General features: G+C 43.2%; 1 protein-coding gene and 1 long non-coding RNA gene across 4 annotated transcripts; one reads left to right on the top strand and one right to left on the bottom strand.

Moving 5' to 3' along the window:
* The first annotated feature begins 366 nt into the window (after positions 1 to 366).
* Positions 367 to 3,941, top strand: LOC147445961 (uncharacterized). 3 transcript variants are annotated; one of them, XR_015189831.1, is made up of 3 exons: positions 367 to 569; positions 2,444 to 2,625; positions 3,806 to 3,941. It is a non-coding gene; the product is annotated as an uncharacterized LOC147445961 (long non-coding RNA). The 3 variants fall into 3 exon arrangements; XR_015189830.1 differs by lacking the exon at positions 3,806 to 3,941 and having other exon boundaries at positions 2,444 to 2,838; XR_015189832.1 differs by lacking the exons at positions 2,444 to 2,625; positions 3,806 to 3,941 and adding an exon at positions 680 to 818.
* On the bottom strand, positions 1,612 to 8,770 carry LOC147445960 (ABC transporter B family member 3-like). Its single transcript, XM_086525287.1, has 12 exons — positions 8,478 to 8,770; positions 8,260 to 8,314; positions 7,806 to 7,981; positions 7,294 to 7,515; positions 6,979 to 7,217; positions 6,172 to 6,874; positions 5,891 to 5,987; positions 5,043 to 5,688; positions 3,855 to 4,083; positions 3,409 to 3,675; positions 2,850 to 3,104; positions 1,612 to 2,274 (listed from the first exon to the last, which is right to left on the bottom strand). The coding sequence occupies exons 1-12, from the start codon at positions 8,688 to 8,690 to the stop codon at positions 1,612 to 1,614; spliced, it is 3,765 nt and encodes a 1,254-aa protein (XP_086381413.1). The 5' UTR covers positions 8,691 to 8,770.
* Positions 8,771 to 24,190: the final 15,420 nt, after the last annotated feature.

Genomic DNA, 24,190 nt, shown 5'->3' with positions numbered 1-24,190 from the left:
GGTTGCCCCAAATTTACTAGTCTTGCTGAATTTACAAATTTGCCCCGAATTTACTAATCGGTCGACATTTACAATATGACATACTCGAATCCCCTATATTTCAACGAACGCATACGAGCGTAGTGGTTAGTGCATATGGTTCGCAGTGGGGTGGTCGCGTGTTCAAGATATAGGTGTCGGGATTGCCCCGAATGTAGAAGCCTTCCCGAATTTACTTTTCTCCCCGAATTTACCAAATGTCCCGAATTTACAACCAAAGATCGCATTTGAAGACGCCCGTGCCAGATAGTGTGGAGGGGGATGGCAGCTCAAAAAAGAAATTTGGCTGTAACACGTGCCTGCTTTTAGAGGGGTTAGTGTAAAGGTGTCTCTCTGTCTCTCTCTCTCTCTCGACTCTTCCGAGTTCCCTCTTCTCTGGCAGCCTGGTGGACCGTGGAATCCGTGGATGTCTTGCCATGGCCATCATCTCAGAGATCGAATTGTGCCAGTAGAATGCACGGAAGCCGATGAGTTCTCTCGGTGTTCCGGAGGAAGATAGATGGCGCAGCAGATTCCGTCTCTGATACGAGGTAAAATCGGAAACCTTGTTAGTAAATTTTTTCATTCCTGTAGGTAGTGTCACAGCACCTTGCTAAGTGGTTTCTGCCTACTAATGGGCGAAAATTATTGCCTGCATCAGTACTTTCGTCATCTCCACTTTCAACTGTGGAATGATATGAACTGATGTTTCACTGAACCATATTGTTGGTGGAGTGGTGTTCGAGTCCAAAGAATACCGAAGATGCGCAGGTAGCTGGTAGTCACAAGCATGGTGGCAGATCACAGCGGAGTAGTAAAAGCCTCTGGCAAGAAGAAATCGCACTCTTGTGCACTCAGTAATGACAACTCTGATTGAGATAGGAATTTAAATTACCCTATCATTTTTGTAATTTAGCTCAGGGCTAGAGACACTAGTGCTTGCCGTGATACAATGCTTCAAGTCAACTGCCTGCATACATACACACATGTTATGCGTGGAGACAAGGAAGCAGTGGTATTTATTGCTATACACATGACAACTTACAAAAACCAGGTTGTGAACGAGGACACTGAAGTTACTCTTATAATTTGATGATACCTAGGGAATATATAGTGTTTGCAGAGTATACATCAACACTGAATTAGAGATCACTATCCCTAGTGCTACATGGGAGAAGGTGCCACCCCTTCGGTCCTGATGGGGCTGACATATTTGAGGATGTTACTCTTGAGGATGGTGAAAGAGCCACATACCATTATAGAACTATTGAAGATCAAGTTTGTACAATGTATCCACTTGCTGAAGAATGGTACATGCGTCTCAGCAGCGTCAAGGTTGAGGCCAAGTTACATTCTTGACCCTCTCTATGAGCAACCTGCTGTCGGAGTGCGCTCAAGCTGCAAAAGACATTGTGGCGATGTGCAATTTGGTAAATCTATGGCATACCAAGTCAGAGCTTCATTGAGTTGTACAAGAATAGTAGGATAAAGAATGATTGAGTGGGGTCCCCCTGGTTGTGGGGATGTCAGTGGGTTCGCTCAGGTTGATACAAACATTTCTTTACAGGGTTGTGCTACTGTGCAGTTGGCACACTACTTGGCTATCATTTCACTTGTAGAGGAAATCCTCACAAGGGCTGCATAGAGGCCATTTTTACGCACTACAAGCTCCTCGTGGCTGCCATACTCAGCAATGCAGCCATTCTTTAGGACCACAATTTGATTGGCATTGCGAATGGTTCCAAGTCTGTGTGCAACCACAAGAGTAGACCTTCCATCGACAGCCTTTTCCAGCGCTTTTTGTACATGAAGCTCAGCCTCAGTATCCAAAGCACTGGTAGCTTCATCAAGCAACAATATCTTGGGGTCCCTCACCATAGCCCTTGCTATGGCAATCCTCTGCTTCTGCCCACCGGAGAGTTGCACCCCCTTCTCCCCAACCATGCTATCATAGCCTAAGGGAAGGCTGGATATAAATTTGTGTGCATTGGCAATTTCTGCAGCCTTTTGCATTTCTTCTTCAGAAACCTCAGCATCCCCTTCTAGCCCATACTTAATGTTCGCACGAATTGTGTCATTGAACAAGAGGGGCTCCTGACTCACCAGCCCCATCTGCCTCCGTAACCACCTCATCTGCAGGTCTTTGATGTTTACTTTATCAAGTAGAATGCACCCATCTTGTGGATCATAAAACCTCTGTACCAGGGAGATGACTGTGGACTTTCCTCCTCCACTCTCTCCCACAATTGCAAGACTCTGCTCACACATCAGCATAAAGTTTGTCAGTTTATTAACCAAATCCTGCAAAGAGAGTTCTTGATCATATTGTTCTCAAGTTCCTTGACCGACTTAACTTCGGAAGCTAACATAAACATGTGTATAGCTCTGGAAATTCTACTTGGTGAGCAACTTTTTTGTTTGGCAGGTCTTGTTGAGTGGTCTCTGGCCATTGTAAAGGAAACATGTCCAACGGTTCATGTTTCCTCGTTATTGCAGTTTTGGAAGATTGCAGACATGGATTTCTGTTTTGCCCTTTGGCTTGCTGCATCTGGTCTATGTGGTCTCAGGTTTGGAGCTTTCCTATTTGGGTTACCATACATCTATGAGGTCAGTCATTCAGCAAAGTGAAAGTCACAGTTTCTCTGTGGCCCAGTTGATGTCATTTTGATTTACACAATCCTTTAGTTATTTACACTATATTTACTTTCAAGTAAGCATTCAATTTCTATTCCCAATCAGGCATGTAGAGTCATAAATTTTGTTACGGCTGTATTATGGTCATTGTCAGAATATCTTTAGATAAAAGGAGAATAAGACAAAACATCGCTTACTTTGCCAGCTTGTAGAGTGAAGCTTAAATCATGAAATATTTGAGCATCTGGCCTTGATGGATACGAAAAATAAACATTTTGAAACTTCACTTCTCCTTTCAACCTCTTCAGCTTGGTCCCACAGGATAGGTCTTCGCATTTGAGATCAAGCATAGAAAGAATGGAGGCAACAGCTGGTTTCACACTGGCAATGTCAGGGGCAACTGCCACAGAGAGAGATACGGCGAATGCGCTTAGCTCAATGGCCAGAAAGGTCTGCAGCAAACGTGCATTTATGAGTTCATTACTTCAGGGGTATATCATTATCTTGTGTGTTAAGACATCCTGGGGAAGACGTTCAAAATACTACCAGATCACAATGTCACATCATATTACAACAAATAGTTAAAAACCCACCACCAAAATACAAAACACCATCCAAAAGGTTATACTGTGTTCCTCAATTTCTATTTACTATTAGTAAGAAAGAAATTTGCAATTCATTTGATACACACCCGCAACTACCTACAACACTTTTAAGTTTCTTTTTATGCAAGTGCTTGTCATTGTAAGTTTTTACCTTGATAAAGCCGTCGAATGTGACCTTTCTAGAGAAGACAAGACGGCCTCCAACCCAGAAACTCAGCCCCAAAGATCCATACATTATGACGTAGGACACCCCTAATCCAAGTCCTCCAATCAAAGCTCTGTGAACGCCAGCCTTCACACAGTTGATACTTTTGTTTTGGTAGATACTGAAGACTTTCTTCTCTGCACAAAAGGATGCCACCGTCCTGATGCTACTGAGTGCTTCATGTGCAATTTGGCTTGATTCATCATACATGGCCTATTTCATTACATTCCAGAGTGGAAATGTTAGAAATTGTATGTCCACAGGGGCCCCACGCATGCATGCATGCACACACACATCCACATATACACTGGCACAAATCAAAGCTGGACTGAACTTAATGCAGACATAAAGGATTGGTCTTTACAAACGCAATTGAGCTTAGCTGTGTGCACCTTTGCTTGAATATCAAAGGTTTCTCCAAGCTTGATTTGCATGATCCCATCCAAGCCATAGAAAGGAAGCAAGCCAATGAAAAGAAGGGCTAGTTGCCAGCAAGTGGACATGGCTATAAACAGGCCCACAACAATTGTGCTCAGATTTTGTACAATCAAAGCCATTGCATCTCCCACCAAGCTCCGCATATGAGATGCATCGCGAAGAAGTCGAGAGCTGATAATACCGCTGCAAGCAAAAGGGAAAATACAGTAAGCTATAATTCAAAATTTAATCACCCAGCAACCACTGCGCTAAGATAATTATTCGCTTAAACTCAGTGGACCCTACTGGAGTATTTTGTCCTTGTGGAGGTGAGTTTCAATGCTCTAAACCCAGTATGCACAGGTGGAAGTTATCTGTTTCATTTTTTGGCCTTTGATTTCTAAGAAGTTATTGTTTCTTATCAGGTATATTACAGCAGGTCACTCATTCTGTGGCCATTGTTCAGTTGGTTAAAAAAAAGAAACACCTGTAGGCTATTACCTCTCTTGAGACTCTAGCTATGCAAGCGACATATTATGGGTTTTCGGGCTCTGTCAAGAGGATGCTGGGGCTGTAGGGGGGTTTGCATGTGACGATGATTTCTGCTTTATGGGTCTACCGAGTAAGAAAGTAGTAAAAGAGTAAGCAGGACTAGTTGAGCAGGTCCTGCTTTCCAGACTCAAATGGCCTGACAGTTTCAAGGTGGGTCTCAGGAGCACAACTCTGATTGGAAGTAAGGTGGGGACTTATGGAACACTGACACGGTGTAGGTGTAGCGAGGTGCCTCAAGAAGCTATCCGCTATCCTGTGCGAAGAGAAGCGAGCAGCAAGTCAACAGTGCCCTAAAGTACAACTTCATCATGTGTTGCTCCACTCGCTGCTATTCCCAACCTGGTTGTCCGGCTAAATGGCTAAGTCAAAAGTGCTCCGTGAGATGGCTAAGTCAAAAGTGCTCTGTGAGCTTCACATGCTACAACAGTATGACTCTGTTTTTACCATCCAAAATATTTTGAAGCTGTGTGTATGTTTACGTGTGCTTTTGTATGACATATTGCTATATGTGATGCAACCAAAACTTCTGTACCAGAAACTATTCCAAAGATTTGCTCTGCAGTTGCTATCTGAAACTCGAGACTTTGGTGCTGGTGAAAAAGATGCGTTACCTGTTGTTTTCCCCATTGTCAAACCATGCCATTTTCTGGTGCAGCACCTTGTGGAAGGTAAGGAGACGGATGCGGCGAACCAGCTTTTCACCAGCAACACAGAAACAGCTGTTTTGAAGGGGGACTAGTAGCATCGACACACAAGCAACAACCACGAATAGGTGGATCCATACGAGGCATCCCTCACGAATCTCATCCAGTGGTTGATAAAATGTATAAATAATTTTAGCAAAGAGGAGACCCACAACAGGCATAACTGCCCCATTAAGTCCTGCTGCAAGAGACCCAAGCAGGATAACAGGAATCTCCGGCTTGTTGAATGCGGCCAGTCGGATAAAATGAGAGCAGCGGAGTGGATATTGGTCTGAGGAAGCATTCCAGCTAAGCTCAGGATCCTCCACGTGGATGCTGGCCATACTGACAAGACTACCAAAAGACATTGACCTGGTACCAGAAATCTGTCTAGCATGACGACTTCGGTGGTATGTTGTCGAGGGAGGTATGGAGGTTTCATTAACGAGCTGGCAGGCAGCTTCATCTATACTGCTTAATCGCTGGCGTTCCTCTTGGTCATTCTGAAGCCTATGTGCGTTCACTAGCTGGAAGAATGCTCCGTCTGGCTTGCTCATCAATTCGGAGTGAGACCCTTCACAACAGCAAAGTGTTAGCAGAAAGGTGTTGTGTTGTCGGAAGTTGAGAAAGGTTCTTTACTCATTTCACATACAAGTTAAAGCATCAGTAGCTATTGTAGAGATTGAAAAATAGGTCATAACCACACGCATACTGGAAGGGAAGCCACAACCACACAAGTTATTGCAATAAGCAATAACACAGAACTACAGGGTTACCTTGCTCTATAATCCTTCCCTGATGCAGGACAGCAATAGTGTGAGCTTGGATCACTGTGGTAAAGCGATGGGCAATGATGAGAGTTGTGCGGTTTACCTGCGGTGATAAGGAACATCTCACAGTTAGCACCAAGCAATGCTTATCAGAATAATGTTTGGGCAGGCCCAGGCATATTTTTAACGAGAGCCGTTATCAGATGGTCAGTAGTATGTACAGATTCGAACAAAGAATGAGACATCCTGATTCAGCCCTTAGATCTGATTACTACGTTATACTCTACCTGAATTTGTTCAAGTGCCTTATGCACTAAATTCTCTGATTCTGCATCCAAGGAACTTGTTGCCTCGTCTAGAATAAGAATCCGAGGGTCCTTAAGCACTGCCCGTGCAATGGCAATCCGTTGTTTTTGTCCACCAGAAAGCTGCAAGCCCCCCTGTCCAACCATTGTATTCAGACCTTGGGGCAAACTAGCAATAAATGTGGATGCATTAGCAAGATTGGCTGCAGCATGAAGCTCCTCCTCCGTAGCATCCTCTCGCCCATAAGCTATGTTCTCTCTGATTGAAGCTCCCAGTAAGATAGGGTCTTGGGAAACTAATCCAACATGGCGGCGAAACCAACTGAGATTGAGATTTTTCAGGTCAATATCATCTATAAGAATCTCACCCGATAGTGGATCATAGAAGCGTTCAAGTAAGCAAGCAACTGTAGATTTTCCACTTCCACTCTCTCCAACCAAAGCTGCTACAGTACATGCAGGGATGGCGAGAGTGAAGTTGTTAAGGACCTCATATCCTGGTCTGCTGGGATATGCAAACTTAATGTTCTTGAAATGTATATGGCCTTGTAAGGAGCTCAATTTTTGACCACCTTCTTCAGTAACATCAATCATTGGTACTCTGTTTATCACCTTCGACATTTTGTGAGCTGCGACGGAGCCAGCTGCCAATGCTGCTAAGCTAGGGCTTGACTGACCCAGTGCCCTGCAAAATAGTATTTTTAATTTGCGTAAGACTGATGTTTTGGGTAATTATTGGAAATATTTTTTTATTAATGGGATTTTTTGTCTCCCAAGAGGTTGACCTACCCTGTTCCGATTATAATAGAGAAGAGGATGGTAATCACTTTGCCCCCTGTGTAACTTCCCTGCACAATAAGCTGTGCTCCAAACCAAAGCATTGCAGCATAAACATTGAAGGTGAAAAAGAGAATCCCCCCCATCCCCAAGCCAGCTGCCAAGCTCTCACGAAAGCTTGCCCTATCTGCCTTCTGCAACGCCATTTTGTATGCCATCACTGCTCTTCTCTCACCAGAAAAGGGGGCCACCTGCACAACAAGACATGATCTCGTCGTTAGATGGAGCAAACACTTTGTCCATGCACGTAGAGGAAAGTTCACTTACAGTTTTAATGGCACTAATGACTTGCTCCACAATTTTACCAGCATTGGCATTGGCCTCATGAACCTTTTTAGAGGCCTTGGAGATGCTATGATTCATCACATAGCCTGATGCTAAAATCAAAGGAATGACAGCAGACACGAACATAGTCAGCTTCCATCCTTGTGTGAATGCAATCACATATCCACTGATAACACTTCCAGCAATTTGAACTAGCTTCCCCACCTGCACACCATCAAAAAGTCCAAGCTTATGTCCTTTATCTTGTGCTAAATAGAGCACACTCAAACAGAGCATGAAGCAAGGGCATTTCGATGGAGTTTGCCGCTTGTCTTGATGACAAGGAATTGGGAATGGCTCTACGTTACCTTGAGAGACAGGTTTTTATCAGACACCTGGTACTTGCATCACTAGATTTGCAATCCTCTTCATATCTATGTCTAGCATCGTCTCCGTAGCATTCATGCATGCAAAAAAAAAAGGCTTTGGCAGGGGAAAGAGTTACCATCACACACCTTTTCGCCTGTAGCTTGCTTTATTGCAAAAGTGTCTGCAGACATGCCCTCAACTATCGCCCCTGTGGAGACTTCTTGATCGAAGAACGTCATATCTTGCCGAAGGAGAGCTTGCAAATATAGGCATCTTATTCTCTCAGCTTGCCTCTCTCCTGTAGTCATCCAGCAGAACACCTCTGCATGCTCAAACAAGAGAAGTTCTCTTACTCTCAACATACATAGCACATATGTCCAAATAAAAGGAAGCCTGAAATGTCATACAATTGCCCAGCCCCAGCTGTAGACAAATTACCAAGATAATGCATAATGCACCATAATAAATGATAATACTTAGGAAACACACATAATGTCACACCATGTTCTCTCTCTCTCTCTCTCTCTCTCTCTCTCTCTCTCTCTCTCTCTCTTGCGCACACACAGACCCGTAGAGCACTTGTCAATGGAGAGAACTTACGGAAGAAGTATCCTACAGCTGCGACCAGTCCCACATACAGCGAATGTAGTGCAGCCTGCCATGTCAATACTCTCCTGTCAGTATTTAATGCTAGCAGTTGAGGATGGGAAAAACAGAAAAAGCAACGTTCATCGAAAAGGATTGTCAAGAAGGCCAATAATTAAGAAAAAAAAAAGTAATGTATTTGGTATCAGAGATAGAGGATGATAAGGTCTTGCCTGAGACATGTGGAAGAGCTGAGAGTGGGAATCAGGCCAGAAGGCCATGGAGTCCAAGACATGCCCGAAGACGAAGGCAGCAAAGGGAAGAGAGGAGCCGGCAACGAGAGCTCCAAGGGAGCCTATCACCATGAGCAGCACATCCCACCGATCTGCATTTCCAAAGGGGCCGCCGAACTTCCATGTTACTTGCTTCTTCTTCTCCACCTTCATTATCCCTCTCTTCTTCTTCTTCTCTATCTCTAATAGAAACACGCAACGTGCAGAGCGCAACCTGACAGCAAGCCGTTGTAACTATTACAGCTTATTAACTTGACAGATATATAGCCAGAATTGTACTACAGCATCGCCTCCAAGCTTCGGATTTAGCTATAATAACCATACTGCATTGCTTCTAAATCTATGCATGTGGGTGCCTAAGCATTATGTGAGAGCTCTAACACAACAAATTAAGCTCTGACATGGGCAGCTTCATGAGCTAGAACTCTCACAAAACTATTATCTACTCTGCCTATTTGCATGCATATTGGGCTGCTTGGGCAGCAGCTTGAAGAGTTCATAAGCTTCTTTTGTATCTACCAATGGTAGTAGTGGATGGCAGCCTTCTTTATCGCTCCTATGCTCACAAAGCGTAGAGGGAAGGATAGTACATTAATCAGCAAGAAATGCAGGGTTTCTTCACATTCTTGCTGCATATCTCTCCCATCACCATCATCATCATCGTCCTCATTAGCAGATAGAGCTCTCGACGTGTATGATTGTGCAGGTCAAAACTACCGAGAGGAGTAGGCGTATATATGCATATGTATGCAGGCAGTAAATGTAGAACGCGGCGACGTTGAGCAATTCGCTCCCTCCATAACGTGAGTCAGAACGGATAAAGAGAGGCCAAGATGGCCGGACGACCCCTCGGGCCCTCCGAGAGCGAGAGAGAGAGAGAGTGTGTGTGTGTGTGAGAGAGAGAGAGAGCGCGCGCGCGCGTGAGAGAGAGAGAGAGAGCCTGACACGATTCCCTCGAGGCTCGTTCGAGGCTTCGAGCTGCTCTTGTATTCTATAATCAACTTGGCTCCACGGCTCCAGTTGCTGAGTTTAAACTTTAAATCCAAGTCAAGGCGGATGGTCTGTTGCCTTCTTTTATGGAATTGAAATGCTTGCCTCATTTGGCACCAGTGCTCGAAAAATACTTTTTTCCAAAAACTTGTCAAACCTACATGTTAGAAACAATAGAGATAAACTATAGAGATAAATTGACTAAATCTGAAGGTTTTTACACTAATTTTTTTCAATTTTTGGAGGTTTTCTCACCTTCAAGTGTAAAACTTAGAGGTAGATCTAAAAATTTGTAGGTCCCCGGGGTTACACTAAACCTAGGTTTTTTTCGAGCATTGTTTGACACCCCACTCAAAAAGCTTTCATGTGAAGAAACAAATTCACTTGCCTAGTATAGGCCAAGGGTTTTAACCGCGTCTCCTATGATTCAAATAAAGAAACAAATTCACTTGCCTAGTATAGGCCACGGGTTTTAAGCGTGTCTCCTATGGTTCAACCACTACGACATGCAGGTGTGGTGTGTGAGCACAATTTTGTAAAATTAATTTGATGCTTCGCATCAAATCACAAAAAAATAAAATGAGATCACAAAGATAAGCGTGGAGGTTCCAGGCAATGAATGCTCGAAAGTGTGTGGAAGCGTCTTATAGGGTGATGTTGAGTGGGGAGGCATCTCATGCCTCGAATGCATCTCCCTGTAGTCCCGCTTGGACGCGTGTTGGCTCTACTTGACATATGTGAGCTTTCACCAAAGTGTCAGCCATCAACTATGATCGCCTCAATCGCGGGTTGAAGAGCTTCTTGAGCTGTAAAAACAGCCTTCGTCGTCTTCTTCAAGGTGAGATACACGACTGCTTGAGCACCCAGATCCTTTGTGAGATATGAACCGCCGAAGTTGGCAGTTGGACCACGCCATCCACTGATTGGCCGGCACCACCATTGACATGCTTGCATGTCATGGTTCTTATCCACTCGTTGTGTTGCGATGCATGGTGCCCCGTGCAAGGCATGCATGCCTATACTCTCATATATGACTTGAGGGGGAGCACTCCCGTTACCAACCCTCAACCTCAGTATGTGCATCCACGCCAAGCTGAATGGTGAGTACAAGAAAAAATTGGGTTATGACTATGCTCCCTCGTCCATCATCCCCAATTGGGTCCATCAAGTCACCACACGTAGTTGAGGCTCCACACAGCTAAGATTGGGCAGAGTCGGACGTCACGCTGGGCTTTAGCCAATCGAGCTACTATAATGGTTCCTTCATTTGAGTGGCATGAGAGTTTTCACAACCCCATGGAGCCACTCTCAACAGTCATGAAGCCACACTCAAATTATGTGGTCATTTCGAGGATTTTCCTTGAAGCATACATTATTTATGTGGCACCTTCAAGGTTACAGATTTAGTAGGGGAGCTTATGAAAAAAGCTCGTGATTTCAAGAAGACACTCTACTTCCCATTTGGAAGCTCTAAACATCTTGGTGCCTCTTGTGCTACACGATTAAAGGACATACAAATGTTTGGAAACAAGTTTTGGAAGGACATACAAATGTTGGTAGCTCTCTTAACCCCTCTAAGTTTAGCTCATAGGTCCCATTCAGATTGCACACATAGAGAAGCAAAGCTAGAGAGGGTGAGACTGCCCACGATATTGGTTCACACGTTGCAGATTACCCTATGCACTTTTTGTTGCAAGTATCAAGGTGTTGTTTGGTTGTTTTTGCATTGAGCCATCAAGCTAGTTAGGCCGGGACACCTACACAAAGAGTTGGGCCTGTCTGAGCATACCACTTTAGAATGCACAACGATGGAAATTGGGCAATGTGAATGAGTGTATCAAGGGCGCCTGTGTTCATTGGGTCCACATTAGCGAAAAGAGGTCAGGCGGGTGCAATGTGAACCTGCCTTAGATCTAGCTTGAGGAAAGATAGGCTAAAATTTATCCCTTGAGTGAATGGTTGGGGTCACCCATAAAAATGAGCCTTGCCCACTCTTCTACCTTTGCTAGCTTGTGGATACCATCTCCTTTAAACTGGCCCTCCTTCCCTTTTCTCTTTAACTTTTCTTACTTGTCAAATTGAAGCTTGTTCTTTTATTTTTTTACCTTTCTGCATTCTAGCTTTGAAATGATGGACACTCAATACAACGCTTCTCTTTTCTTTTGGCCATAATTTTGGTTGAGGTTATAGTAGATAGAAAGATTCAAAACGTCACAACTCTACATGTTCACAAAGTGGCAAAAACGAAAATATAAGTTCTTAGGTCATGTCATAGCTCCCCTATCCATTTTATCCAAAATCATACCCAATGCATCGTGAGAAACACATAAGAAACCACCCTAGCTCACCTTGTAGTTTGATGATGGCCTCCTCCTTCTTGACATAATTCCTCTTGGCATCCTCTTCCATCTAATTGTGACCCATTCTCCAAGGGCTCCATGTATTCTTCCCATTAGTGTTTACCAAAAACTTTTTTAGGAACCAATGGAATCGAAAAAAGGAGAGCTTCGAAAATCTACCGATTTTTAAAGAAATTTAATCGGTTTTTGTTAGTTTTTACATTGAAATCCTCAAAATTTAGCCGGTTTCCATCAAGGCGTCCCTCAAAACTAACCCGGAATTTTCAATTTTCTTTTTTTAAAAATACACTAAAGACCGGTTTTCTGTGAACACTGCTTCCTATATGGCTTAGACCTATTGTAAAGCAAAGTATGTTATAATGGAGGCAGTGTCCCAAAGAATTGCTATTCGTTTCTTGAATCTTTTTTATCTGATAATGCTTTGGATGGATGACCAAACATAGTCTAAATCTGACATTACATGGTCAAATACATACAATTTGCTAAATATTTTAAGGATATATAGAAAAAAGACTCCATTTCAAATCTTATATCTCATGATTGAGACCATTAAGGTCCCAAACCAGGTGTTTTTATGATAAGACGCAATCAAAGGATTTACTCTTTAAGGGGAGGTTATCCAATGATTGGTTTTGTAGAACATAATTAAGAGGTGCAAGATGTCCTCTATGTTCGATTGACACCTTAAACTCTAGCCCTTTGGTTGTGGCTCCTATCCATAGTTCTTATGTAGGATTAGCCATAGTAGGACAACCACTTTAGAGGAACTTATCCCATTCTAAGTAGATGGAGAGTCAAACCTTCAATGTCTCATGTATAGGTGGAGTCCCTAGCGAGAGTTGACAATAATAGGGGTTAGTCTAGGGAGGCTTAATTAGTGCAGCACGGAGGATAACCAAAATAAAACTAAACTTGATTATTGAAATGAACTCTCAAGAAGTGTAAACAAGAGACAACTACTTAAGTAGAAGTAGCAAGACATCTAGTAGGTAGGTCAAGGATGTAACATGTATGTTCAAGGCTCCAAGGTACCCCCAAACTTAGCCCCTACAAAGGAGGGGCTGCACCTCATCATGCTCACATGGAAGTCACATGACTAGATGGCACATAGGCTTTGCCTTGACAAGAGAAGATGCACAACATAAGCTGGTGCATAGGACAAAGACCATGCCCAACACACACACACACACACACAACCCCTTAAGATCTGGAGTATCGACCAAATCATTAGGACTTGTTTGGGGTCTTCTTGGGCCCTTTTATTTGGACGTTTAGTGAAATGGTTAAAGTGCTAATCAAACGTTGACCAAGCTAATGGGCTAGGCCTGAAAATGCATATTTCTTTTTATACAAGAAAGAAAATAGGCCAAAAGGAGATACTAATCATTAGATCCACTCACGTTGGGAAAGAATATAGTCTTAACTGCGTGGAGGTGGCCTTTTGGCTGCTAATATTGTCCCACATTCCCCCATGTGGATCCTAGTACATCTCTCACCTAGTAGATTTGAATTTTTTTTCACTTCCCCCCGCTGCCTGTTGAAGGTGTTGCAGATCTTTCTCTCTCTCTCTCTCTCTCTCTCTCTCTCTCTCTCTCTCTCTCTCTCTCAAACAAGTTTAGTGGGTTATACTTGAGTACTAGCTTCTTTTTCTCTCTCTGAAAGCCACAGCCTACAGATTTGGAGCTCCTCTAGCTCTCTCACCCTCTCTCTCGCGCAAGAGCTCACCATAGCCCTTTTCCCTCTATTGTGTAGTGGTGTAGATCCTCAATCTCCATCTCCACCCTCAACTACATGTTATAATAATCAATATCTAATTCTCCTAAATGATTTTCTCATGTTAAACTGATCATTTAATATGGGAAAGTGCCAGGGGAGAAAAAGCTAGAATATTGCTTAAGCTAGCAGATCGGACACAGTAGGGATCCAAAGGGGGGAAAATAGGGATCCAAAGGGGGGCCATCTGCAAAAGATCCATGTGCAACAATGGGCTAAAAAGACCCTAAGGTTCAGCCCATTAAGACTTCCAAAATGCTAAGGTTCCAAAATTCAAAGGTTGTGTCCAAAGGTCAACCATAGGGGAATTGGATGCTTGGTGTGTGTCCAAAAACGTCTTTGCATATCCCTACATAGGAGGGGGCGAGCCTAGCATGTAGGGGATGAGAGAGAAAGCCACACACACACACACACACACACACACAAGCCCCCTTTACACAAAGGGAATGAGGGACACATGTCAGCTCCCTAGGTCAGATGCTCACAAGGTGTACCCAATTCCTATTGGATGGCCTTGGAGGTGGACCAATGAGAATTAGGCTAGAGTAAATCTAGTTTAATTAATTTGAAAACACTTAATAAAAGAACCAATGAGAATTAAGTCTCCTAGATGACTATTGGACAGTCTCCCAAGGGGTCCAATGAGCATTCAGCAGCCCAATGGCTTGCCTGATTCCTATTGGCCAGGAGGCAAAGGGGTCCAATGAGAGTTTAGTTGAATAATTAAATTACCTAAAGCTCTCACAAAAGGGGAAAGGGGGACACATGTCAAAAGGCTATCACTTATGCTGCTTAATAATCATTGGCTTGACTTGGGGAGGTCCAATGGGGAGATAGCAAGAGCCAATAGCAAGAGGGCTCACCCAAGAGAGGGAGGGGGTTGATTTTTGCAAGGTATTACCACACACACACACACACTCACACAGTCTATGTGAGAAGTAAAGAAGACTATCTCTTCCCAAGCTTTAATGGAGAGCTCATTACGGCCTACTCCAAGCTTGTGAGATATAAGCCTACATCGACATACTCTTGGCATGTGGATGCAAATCCAACCAAGAGCCAAGCTTCAATGCATGCTCATCTCCTCTACCAAGCTAATTACTAAGCTAAGCTATGCTAATATGAGTGATTATGTGAGGAGATGTACATCTTTCTCGTAAGATACTCCTTCTTCCTCTCTATCTACTCTCATACTCTGCTAGCTCTCACCATCTTCGAAGGTGTGTGAAGTCTTGGGTCTGAGACTTGGGATAATTTAAGTTGTGTTTGCTAAGTGTTTTGCTTAGTGCATGAAGCTTTCATCTTCATTGCACTAGCTAGTCTTTAAGGAACACAAAGAATTGTATTGTACAATGTCTCTCTTGATGGGAGAAACCATAATACAAAGCCTTTTGGAGGGGGGACCGGCTCCATGCAAATCCGGTCCTCAACTGTTGTCAATAGCTTAATTTTTCTCTCTTTTGAAAGTATTGTTCATGCTATCTAACTAGGTGTTATGCTTTTTGTTGCTCTCTCCACCCAAGCACTCTTGTAATTCTCATTAGGAATCTATTCTAATGAAATACCCACTATGTTCATGTTAATTTCCTCTACACACAAGTTTTTAGGCCATTAAATGTTACATTGGTATCAGAGCACAAGGTTTCTCTTTTCTTGCTCAAGAAGGGAGGTCCTCAAGCTAGCTATGAATAGTTGGTATTATTAATTGCCTGTGAGTAAGTAGAATAGGTATTTTTCATCCTTGCAGTGCGCCTACCTTCGTGCAGTTAACGGGGCATCACCGTCAAGAGCTATGGTCTTAATAGTGGAGTCCTACGGGGCTTGCCTACGGCTTCACCACTATTGAGCTATTAGAAGCTTGACAGGAGCCGGTGCTGTTTTGGTGTTGAAAGACCCTCTCTTCTATTCTTTGCAATTAATGGTATTCGAGCCACGGGTACAGTAGCTTGAGTGCTTTTTCTAAAGGGGTAAAGAGGAGTAGTAACTAGGGCTTGAAGTGCCAAAGTACACCTAAAAAGTTTACACCTAAAGTTGTTAGAATGGCTGACAATAGTAAAGAGAGTGAAATTAATGTTGATAACTTTGATTTTGCTAATGAGCAAGCTACTAATGATGCTCCGATGCTTGTTAACTATCTTGTTTCTAGGCTTCAACAAGCCATAGGAAATCCATCTCTCCAAAGTGAAGTGTAACGGAAGCTCCGTGCTCACGGGATTCTCCAAGCTCATCACCATGACGAGAGAACACCTAGGAAGCCTCCTTGTGAGACTCCCAAAAGAGGTCTCTCTCCGATTCGGGAAGAAGAAGAGAATCCATATGAAGGGCTCAAGAATTTACTTCTTGATGATGCATCTCCTTCCCAAAGGAGAACTCAAGAGCCTCCACCGAAGGAACGAGAAAGAAGTGAGTCTCCCGCCACCTCGACGGAGATGGCTCCACGAAGACGGCGGGCTAAACGCTCTCCATCACCAGCAAAGCGGAGAAGACCATCGAACTCTTCTCCACATCATAATTCAAAGAGGGATGATAAAAATCAAGAGAAGAAAAAGGCGAGAAAGAGGACACCCTCTTCTCCATATTCTTCATCCTCTTCCTCTTATGAAAGTGATGGTGAAGACGCCGAAGATCAAGACAAGAAAAAGGCGAGAAAGAGGTCACCCTCTTCTCCACCTTCTTCAAATTCTTCACCTTCTGAAGAAAGTGAGCAACCTTTGAACCATCAAAAAGAAGAGGCCATAGAAAATCCTATGCCGTATGGAAGAGGTCGTCCAAGTTGAAGACATTCAAAGAGGGAGGGAAGAGCATCTCTTTCCTTACCTATGATGACACCTTTGGTGCTACGGACAAAGTCTTGGCCTTTATCCAACAGTTCGATGCGGCGTTTGGAGATGAGGGCTTCACGGAGTCCTCTAAGCTACGCCATGTAGCTATGCACGTACCATATCGGTAGTAATACACCATACTATGGTGGCCCCTTGAATCAATTTCCAAACGGGGGCTAAAAGAAGTAATAAGCCCACAGAAAACAAGGGTTCCAATGAGCCTAAGGGGAAGGACAATGTCCAAAAGTCTCCTAAGGGCAACTCCAACAAAGCTAAAGAGAAGGGAGTTTACAAAGGTAAGAACAAACTCTCTCCTGAAGAGCTTGAGCATTATCGCAAGGATAACTGGTGCTTCAAGTGCGGCGAACAAGGGCATGCGTACCACACTTGTCCCCAAAAGAACAACCGTCAAGATCCTCCTAGAGCTTCCTTGGTTGAAATCCAAGAGGAGGAGACTCACCAAACTCACCACAAAGGATCTCCTCTATGCCATGCTTGGGGAAAGGTAAGAGAACATGATGCTTTTATTCTCTTTGACCCTGGTTCTACTCACAATTTTATATCTATAGAGTTGGCCACCAAGCTAGGCATACAAGCCTACGAGATGGGATATGTCCTACCCGCAGATAGTGCTTTCAAGGAGCAAGAAGCTTCAATCACTCCCTTAATCGAGAAATTGAGGCTTCATGTTCAAAGCTATGTGGACAAAGAAGACTTTTTTATCTCTCCTCTCAAACATGAGGATGTAATCCTAGGGGCACCATGGTTTGACCGCCTCGCTGCCAATGTTAAATTTCCTGAAAGGAGAATCTCCTTTAAGTTCAGGGAAAAAGACATGTATATAGATGCTAAGGAAATGGGTAACACTATCTCCATTGTACATACACCAGCTTTCAACAAGTCAATAAAGAGCTCTATTTCCGTGTACATGATTTTTGTTAAAGATTCTCAACATGAACCTAATGCTTTAGCAAAAGAAAATAAAAGCAACCAAAAGGAATTAGAGCTATCCAATTTTCTCAAGGGGTTTCAAGATGTTTTTATTGACGACATCCCTTGTGAGCTACCTCCTAAACGAGGTAATGATGACCATGCAATTGAATTGCTTCCAGGAAGTTCACCGCCTAACAAACCTCCTTATAGAGTTTCTCAAGCTCAACAAGAGGAGATTATACGGCAAGTACATGAGTTAGTTGAGAAGGGCATGGTTAGGCCTAGCTCATCTCCATTTTGCTCACCTCTGCTATTAGTGCAAAAGAAAGACGACACATATCGTATGTGTGTCGACTATAGAGCACTAAATAGGATCACTATCAAAAATAGGTTTCGCGTTCCACGGGTAGAAGACCTATTTGATAAGCTACAAGGATCGACCTACTTCAGTAGGATTGACCTAAAATGTGGCTATCATCAAATAAGGATAGTTGATCAAGACATTGTAAAGACCGCATTTCGCACCACATTTGGTCTTTACGAATACATTGTCATGCCTTTTGGCTTGACCAATGCACCAGCCACATTCAACCGCTTGATGGAGAAGCTGTTCCGACCTCATCGAACCTTCACTGGAGTGTTCTTTGATGATATTATCATCTACTCTAATTCATTAGATGAACACAAGCAACACCTTCAGGTAATATTTCAAGTTTTAAGAGAGAATAAACTTTATGTTAATCGAAAAAAGTGATTTTTTCTTGCAAGAGATTCAGTATTTAGGTCACATTATCTCTCAAGATGGCATCCAAATGGATCCATCAAAGTTAGAGGTAATAAAAGGATGGCCTAAACCAAGGAATCTTCATGAACTAAGAAGCTTTATAGGTATGTGTGCATACTATGGACGCTTCATAGAAAAGTTCTCACAAATTGCGGGACCATTACATGACCTAACAAAGAAAAGCGTTAGGTATACATGGTCTTCTAAGGAGAACAATGCTTTCGAAAAGCTTATCTCTCAACCTGTGCTTACACTACAGGATCTCTCAAAACCATTTGAGGTCCAATGTGATGCTTGTGGTGATTGCCTTGGAGCTGTTTTGCTCCAAGAAGGGCATGCCATAGGCTATGAGAGTCGAAGGCTCGACCCTGTTGAGCAAGATTTAGGCATATATGAAAAGGAACTCCTTGCAGTTATACATGCCTTAGACTCATGGAAGCACTATTTATTGGGGACTCCTTTCATTCTGCGAACGGATCACCAAAGTCTTAAGTACTTCATAACGCAGACCAAGCTCTCCGACAAACAAATGAGGTGGGAAAATTTCCTTTCGCAATTTCATTTTCATATTGCTCACATTGTTGGCAAGCATAATCAAGTAGCTGATGCACTCTCAAGACGGCCGAGAGTGAATGCGGTTTCCATAGCAACTCACAATGATCTATCTTCAATGATAGATGAGTATGCTATTGATCCCGATTTTAGAGATGTGATTTCAGCCCTTGCATTAGGGAAGAAAGAAGAACCATTTACTTTACAAGATGGTTATCTTCTCTATGGCAATAGACTATGTGTTACTAACTCACTATGTGAGAAAGTAATGTATGAATCTCATGCTCCACCTTATGCGGAGCATAGAGGGATTCAGTCTACCTTAAAGGGAATTGAAACATATTTCTATTGGCCTACCATGAAAGTGAACATACAAGAGTATGTTTCTAAATGTGTGGTATGCCAAAAGACAAAATTTGATAGAGGGAAGCAACTTGGATTGCTTCAACCCTTACCAATCCCTAATTCACCATGGGAGAGCATATCCATGGATTTTATCTTTGGATTGCCTAAGTCTATCCATGGGAATACGGGAATATGGACGATAGTAGACAGGTTCAGTAAACAAGCTCATTTTATAGCCATCAAAAAGACTATCAAAGCCCATCAAATGGCAACCCTCTTCATTTCACAAATTTTCAAGTACCATGGCTTGCCAATGTCCATAGTGTCGGATAGAGATCCTAGAATGACCAGTAATTTCTGGAAGGGTCTCTTTGAGAATTTAAGGACAAGGCTAAACTTCTCTTTGGCCTATCATCCACAAACGGATGGCCAAAGTGAAATATCTAACCTAACCATTCGGAAGTAGATCAAAGATCCCAATGGGAGAAGTACTTACCCTTATTTGAGTATGCTTACAATAACACTGTACATACTTCCACGGGAAAAGCACCTTGCGAGGTAATAGAGGGGAGATCAAAAAGTTCCTTGCTACTTAAGGTACATGGGAAGATCTTCGCTGCAGATGAGTATAGCCGAGACCTACAAGAATCTTTTCAGAAGATTAAGGATGCTATCTCTATCTCACAGCAAAGGCAAAAGGCTGCTGTTGACAAGCACAGAAGAGCCCAAGCCTTTAAAGAAAATGATTGGGTCTTATTAAAGTTTTCCAAGGCTCGATTAAGGCACACGACGAGCAAGAATCCTACGGGCCACCAAAAGTACTATGCTAAGCTAGCAAAAAGGTACTATGGTCCCTTCCAGATTCTTAGGCCAATCAATGAGATGGCCTATCAACTCAAGTTGCCCAATCATTGGCTCATACACAATGCTTTCCATGTGAGCCTATTAAAGCCTTACAAAGGAGAGCCACCTCAAGAACCAACTATTGAAGACCCACCGGAGATCGAGGACCAAGAGGAGGTGCTGCAGCCCGAGTCCATTCTCCGACATGAAGACATGGTACTAAGCGGCGGTAAGAGTATCCGACGATATCTTATTAAGTTTAAGAATTATCCTTTTGAAGATGCTAGATGGATGCAAGGCATACAATTAAAGGATAACCTAAACCTTGTCAATGCTTACAATGCTTCCCAAGAGTAAGCAAATGTACATAATGTTAAAAATAAACAAAGTTCTTTTTTGTCTTATAAGACTCTCTTTTTCTTTATTGTGCACAAAAATGAAGTAGTATGCATGCTTACATGTGGTTTGCGGAGACGATGTCTCCCAAACACCAAGTAGAGCTTGTCACTCTACTATGGAAGATTGATAGGACTAATGTGCAGACATGCTTGCGGCAGCCTCAGGCTCTCAAGCGCCAAATGGACTAGTCATCCATTGTGGAATGATGTCGTAGGGTAACATAGGGATCCTCTACCCGCTAAGAAAAGGACTCATGAATATGCTTTATCTTCTCTACACCATAGTCGAGGACGACTATGATTTCAAGAGAGAGGTAATGTCATGTTAAACCGATCATTTAATATGGGGAAGTGCCAGGGGAGAAAAAGCTAGAATATTGGTTAAGCTAGCAGACCGGACACAATAGGGATCCAAAGGAGGGAAAATAGGGATCCAAAGGGGGGGCCATCTGCAAAAGATCCATGTGCAACAATGGGCTAAAAAGACCCTAAGGTTCAGCCCATTAAGACTTCCAAAATGTTAAGGTTCCAAAATTCAAAGGTTGTGTCCAAAGGTCAACCATAGGGGAATTGGATGCTTGGTGTGTGTCCAAAAAATTCTTTGCGTATCCCTACATAGGAGGGGGCGAGCCTAGCATGTAGGGGATGAGAGAGAAAGCCACACACACACACACACAAGCCCCCTTTACACAAAGGGAATGAGGGACACATGTCAGCTCCCTAGGCCAGATGCCCACAAGGTGTACCCAATTCCTATTGGATGGCATTGGAGGTGGACCAATGAGAATTAGGCTAGAGTAAATCTAGTTTAATTAATTTGAAAACACTTAATAAAAGAACCAATGAGAATTAAGTCTCCTAGATGACTATTGGACAGTCTCCCAAGGGGTCCAATGAGCATTCAGCAGCCCAATGGCTTGCCTGATTCCTATTGTCTAGGAGGCAACCGGGTCCAATGAGAGTTTAGTTGAATAATTAAATTACCTAAAGCTCTCACAAAAGGGGAAAGGGGGACACGTGTCAGAAGGCTATCACTTATGCTGCTTAATAATCATTGGCTTGACTTGGGGAGGTCCAATGGGGAGATAGCAAGAGCAAATAGCAAGAGGGCTCGCCCAAGAGAGGGAGGGGGCTGATTTTTGCAAGGCATTACCACACACACACTCTCACACAGTCTATGTGAGAAGTAAAGAAGACTATCTCTTCCCAAGCTTTAATGGAGAGCTCATCACCTACTCCAAGCTTGTGAGATAGAAGCGTATATCGACATACTCTTGGCATGTGGATGCAAATCTAACCAAGAGCCAAGCTTCAATGCATGCTCATATCTGTTGGAATTAGGGTTGCAGAGAAACACACACAGCTTGGAGAAGACGAAGGAAGCTCAAGGCACACAATAGAGTGTGTGTTACTTAGTCTGCAATGGAAAGATAGATAGCCCTAGAGTGATGGGCGTATATACAATGCACGGGGGAAAAAACCTCCTAAAGAGGGAAAAAATGCCCCGGCGGTCCTAGTGTGTTCGCACACATCACTACCACATGTATATGGTAACAAATCCCCCTTGGAGTGATGCGGTGAACGAGAGCTGGCACATGAGTAAAGGGAAGTGCCATGCCATGAGGACAGGATCAGTCCACAAAGGGGAGTAAACCCAAAGCTTTGCGGAAAGCTTCAAGCTTCTCACGAGACAATGCCTTTGTGATAAGATCTGCAAGGTTGTCCTGTGTTGGCACATAAGCCAAGCGGATCTCTCCTGCTGAGAGCCTCTCCCTGACATAGTGGTAATGCACCTCAATGTGCTTTGTGCGAGCATGAAAAACTGGAATCCTCGCAACTGCCAATGCGCTCTGATTGTCAGTGTAGATAGTGTTGGCAATGTCCTGTCCAACACCCAAATCAGCCATAAGGCGTCTGAGCCATACACACTCAACCGTAGCTGTGAAGACTGCCCTGTATTCAGCCTCACAACTCGAAGTGGCCATAGTAGCTTGCTTCTTGCTCAACCATGATATACATGAACTGCCAAGCATGAAACAAAAACCACTTGTGGACACTCGCGTGTCAAAACAACCAGCCCAATCTGAGTCCGAAAAAGCATGTAAGTCTGGCGGCAATGATCCCCTCTTGGGATAAAAAAAGCCAAGATGTAAAGTGCCACTAAGGTAGCAGAAAATCCTCTTGACAGCCTGCCAATGCTTAGACCCTGGGCTATGCATAAATCTGCTGACCTGTGAGACTGCAAATTGAATATCCGGCCTCGTGTTTGCATACATAAATGAGGCAGCCAACAGCAGTTTGGTAAAGAGTGACATCAGCAGAATCGCCAGCATCATGTAGACTCAACTTCAAACCTGTTTCCATGGGAGTGGCAATAGGTTTGCAATCCTCAAGTCCAAACTTACATAGCAATGTCTCTATGTAACTTTTCTGACACAAGGCAATACCACCATCACACTGCTTAAACTGTATACCCAAGTAATGATGCAACAGCCCCAAATCTTTCATCTTGAAAGTAGCATTCAAATCAGCCTTAAATTCAGCAATATGTCTCTCATTTGGTCCAGTGATCAGCAAATCATCAACATAAAGAACCACGATGAGAAATACATCACCCTCATGCTTTACATACAATGTGCTTTCTGTTGGACTGTTACAAAAGCCTTGTTTGACCAAATGAGTGTCAGCTTTCTCATACCAAGCACGAGGAGATTGCTTCAACCCATACAAAGCCTTGTTACATTTGCACAATTTGTCCTCTTGTCCTTTTATGACAAAACCGCGAGGCTGCGTTACATCAACTTTCTCAAATATGTCACCATTCAAGAAAGCAGTAACAATGTCTGATTGATGTACATCCCAACCAAAATGAGCTGCCAATGCACGTAGAAAACGCACAGTAGTCATACGACAAGTGGGAGTAAAAGTCTCTTCATAATCTATGCCTTTTTGCTGTGCATAACCCTTTGCAACAAGTCGAGCCTTATGGCGATCAATCTCACCATCTGGCTTGCGTTTCAACTTGTAAACGCACTTCGTACCAATGGCCTTTTTGCCAGGAGGCAAATCACATAAAGTCCATGTGTCATTTTCTATAAGTGCATCATATTCTGATTGCATGGCAGCCATCTAATTTTCTGAATTCTGTGCTTCATCAAAAGACAGAGGCTCCTCAACATCATGTAAACTAGACACAGCCAAAGCATAACAATCTGATGCATAAGATGCATGGCGAGAGCCTGAACGAGTACGACTAGACAAAGGTGCATCCAATTTACTGTCACACAAAGTGTGCACCAGCCATTTTGGCATACCTCTAGCCTGCTCATTTGCAGCCCTTTCCTCATCAAGTACATCATGTACATCTGCATCAGTAATAGGCTGATCTAAAACATTTTCCGAAACCCCCATAGGCTATACATTTGCCTCATTGGAACTTACATTCGTATTTCCACCACTGAAAAGAGGCAACAAAGTGTCATAAATGTCCTGTGAGCTTACATTACTGTCTCTAGTACATGATAGCAAGGGCTGAACAGAATCTTCCACAAACACTACATCCCGAGAAACCAGACTACGTTTTGTTTGTGGATGATACAACCTGTAACCTTTGCTTTCAGCACTATAACCAACAAAAATACATTTGACAGCCTTATCATCCAATTTTCTGCGCTGCACTTGTGGCACCAAAGCATATGCCAAACAGCCAAAAAGACGCATGTGCTCAATAGAAGGCTTTCTATCATGCCATGCTTCATATGGAGTAATAGAGTGCAAAGCTTTCGTAGGACACCTGTTAAGTACATAAGTGGCACACATGATGGCCTCAAGCCAAAAAGAATGCGGTAAAGCT

Source organism: Adiantum capillus-veneris, chromosome 12 (genome assembly GCF_014529385.1).
Source record: "Adiantum capillus-veneris isolate H3 chromosome 12, ASM1452938v2, whole genome shotgun sequence".
Taxonomy (NCBI): domain Eukaryota; kingdom Viridiplantae; phylum Streptophyta; class Polypodiopsida; order Polypodiales; family Pteridaceae; genus Adiantum; species Adiantum capillus-veneris.
The sequence above is the reverse complement of the archived record's forward strand: the minus strand, read 5'-3'. Positions and strand labels throughout refer to the sequence as shown.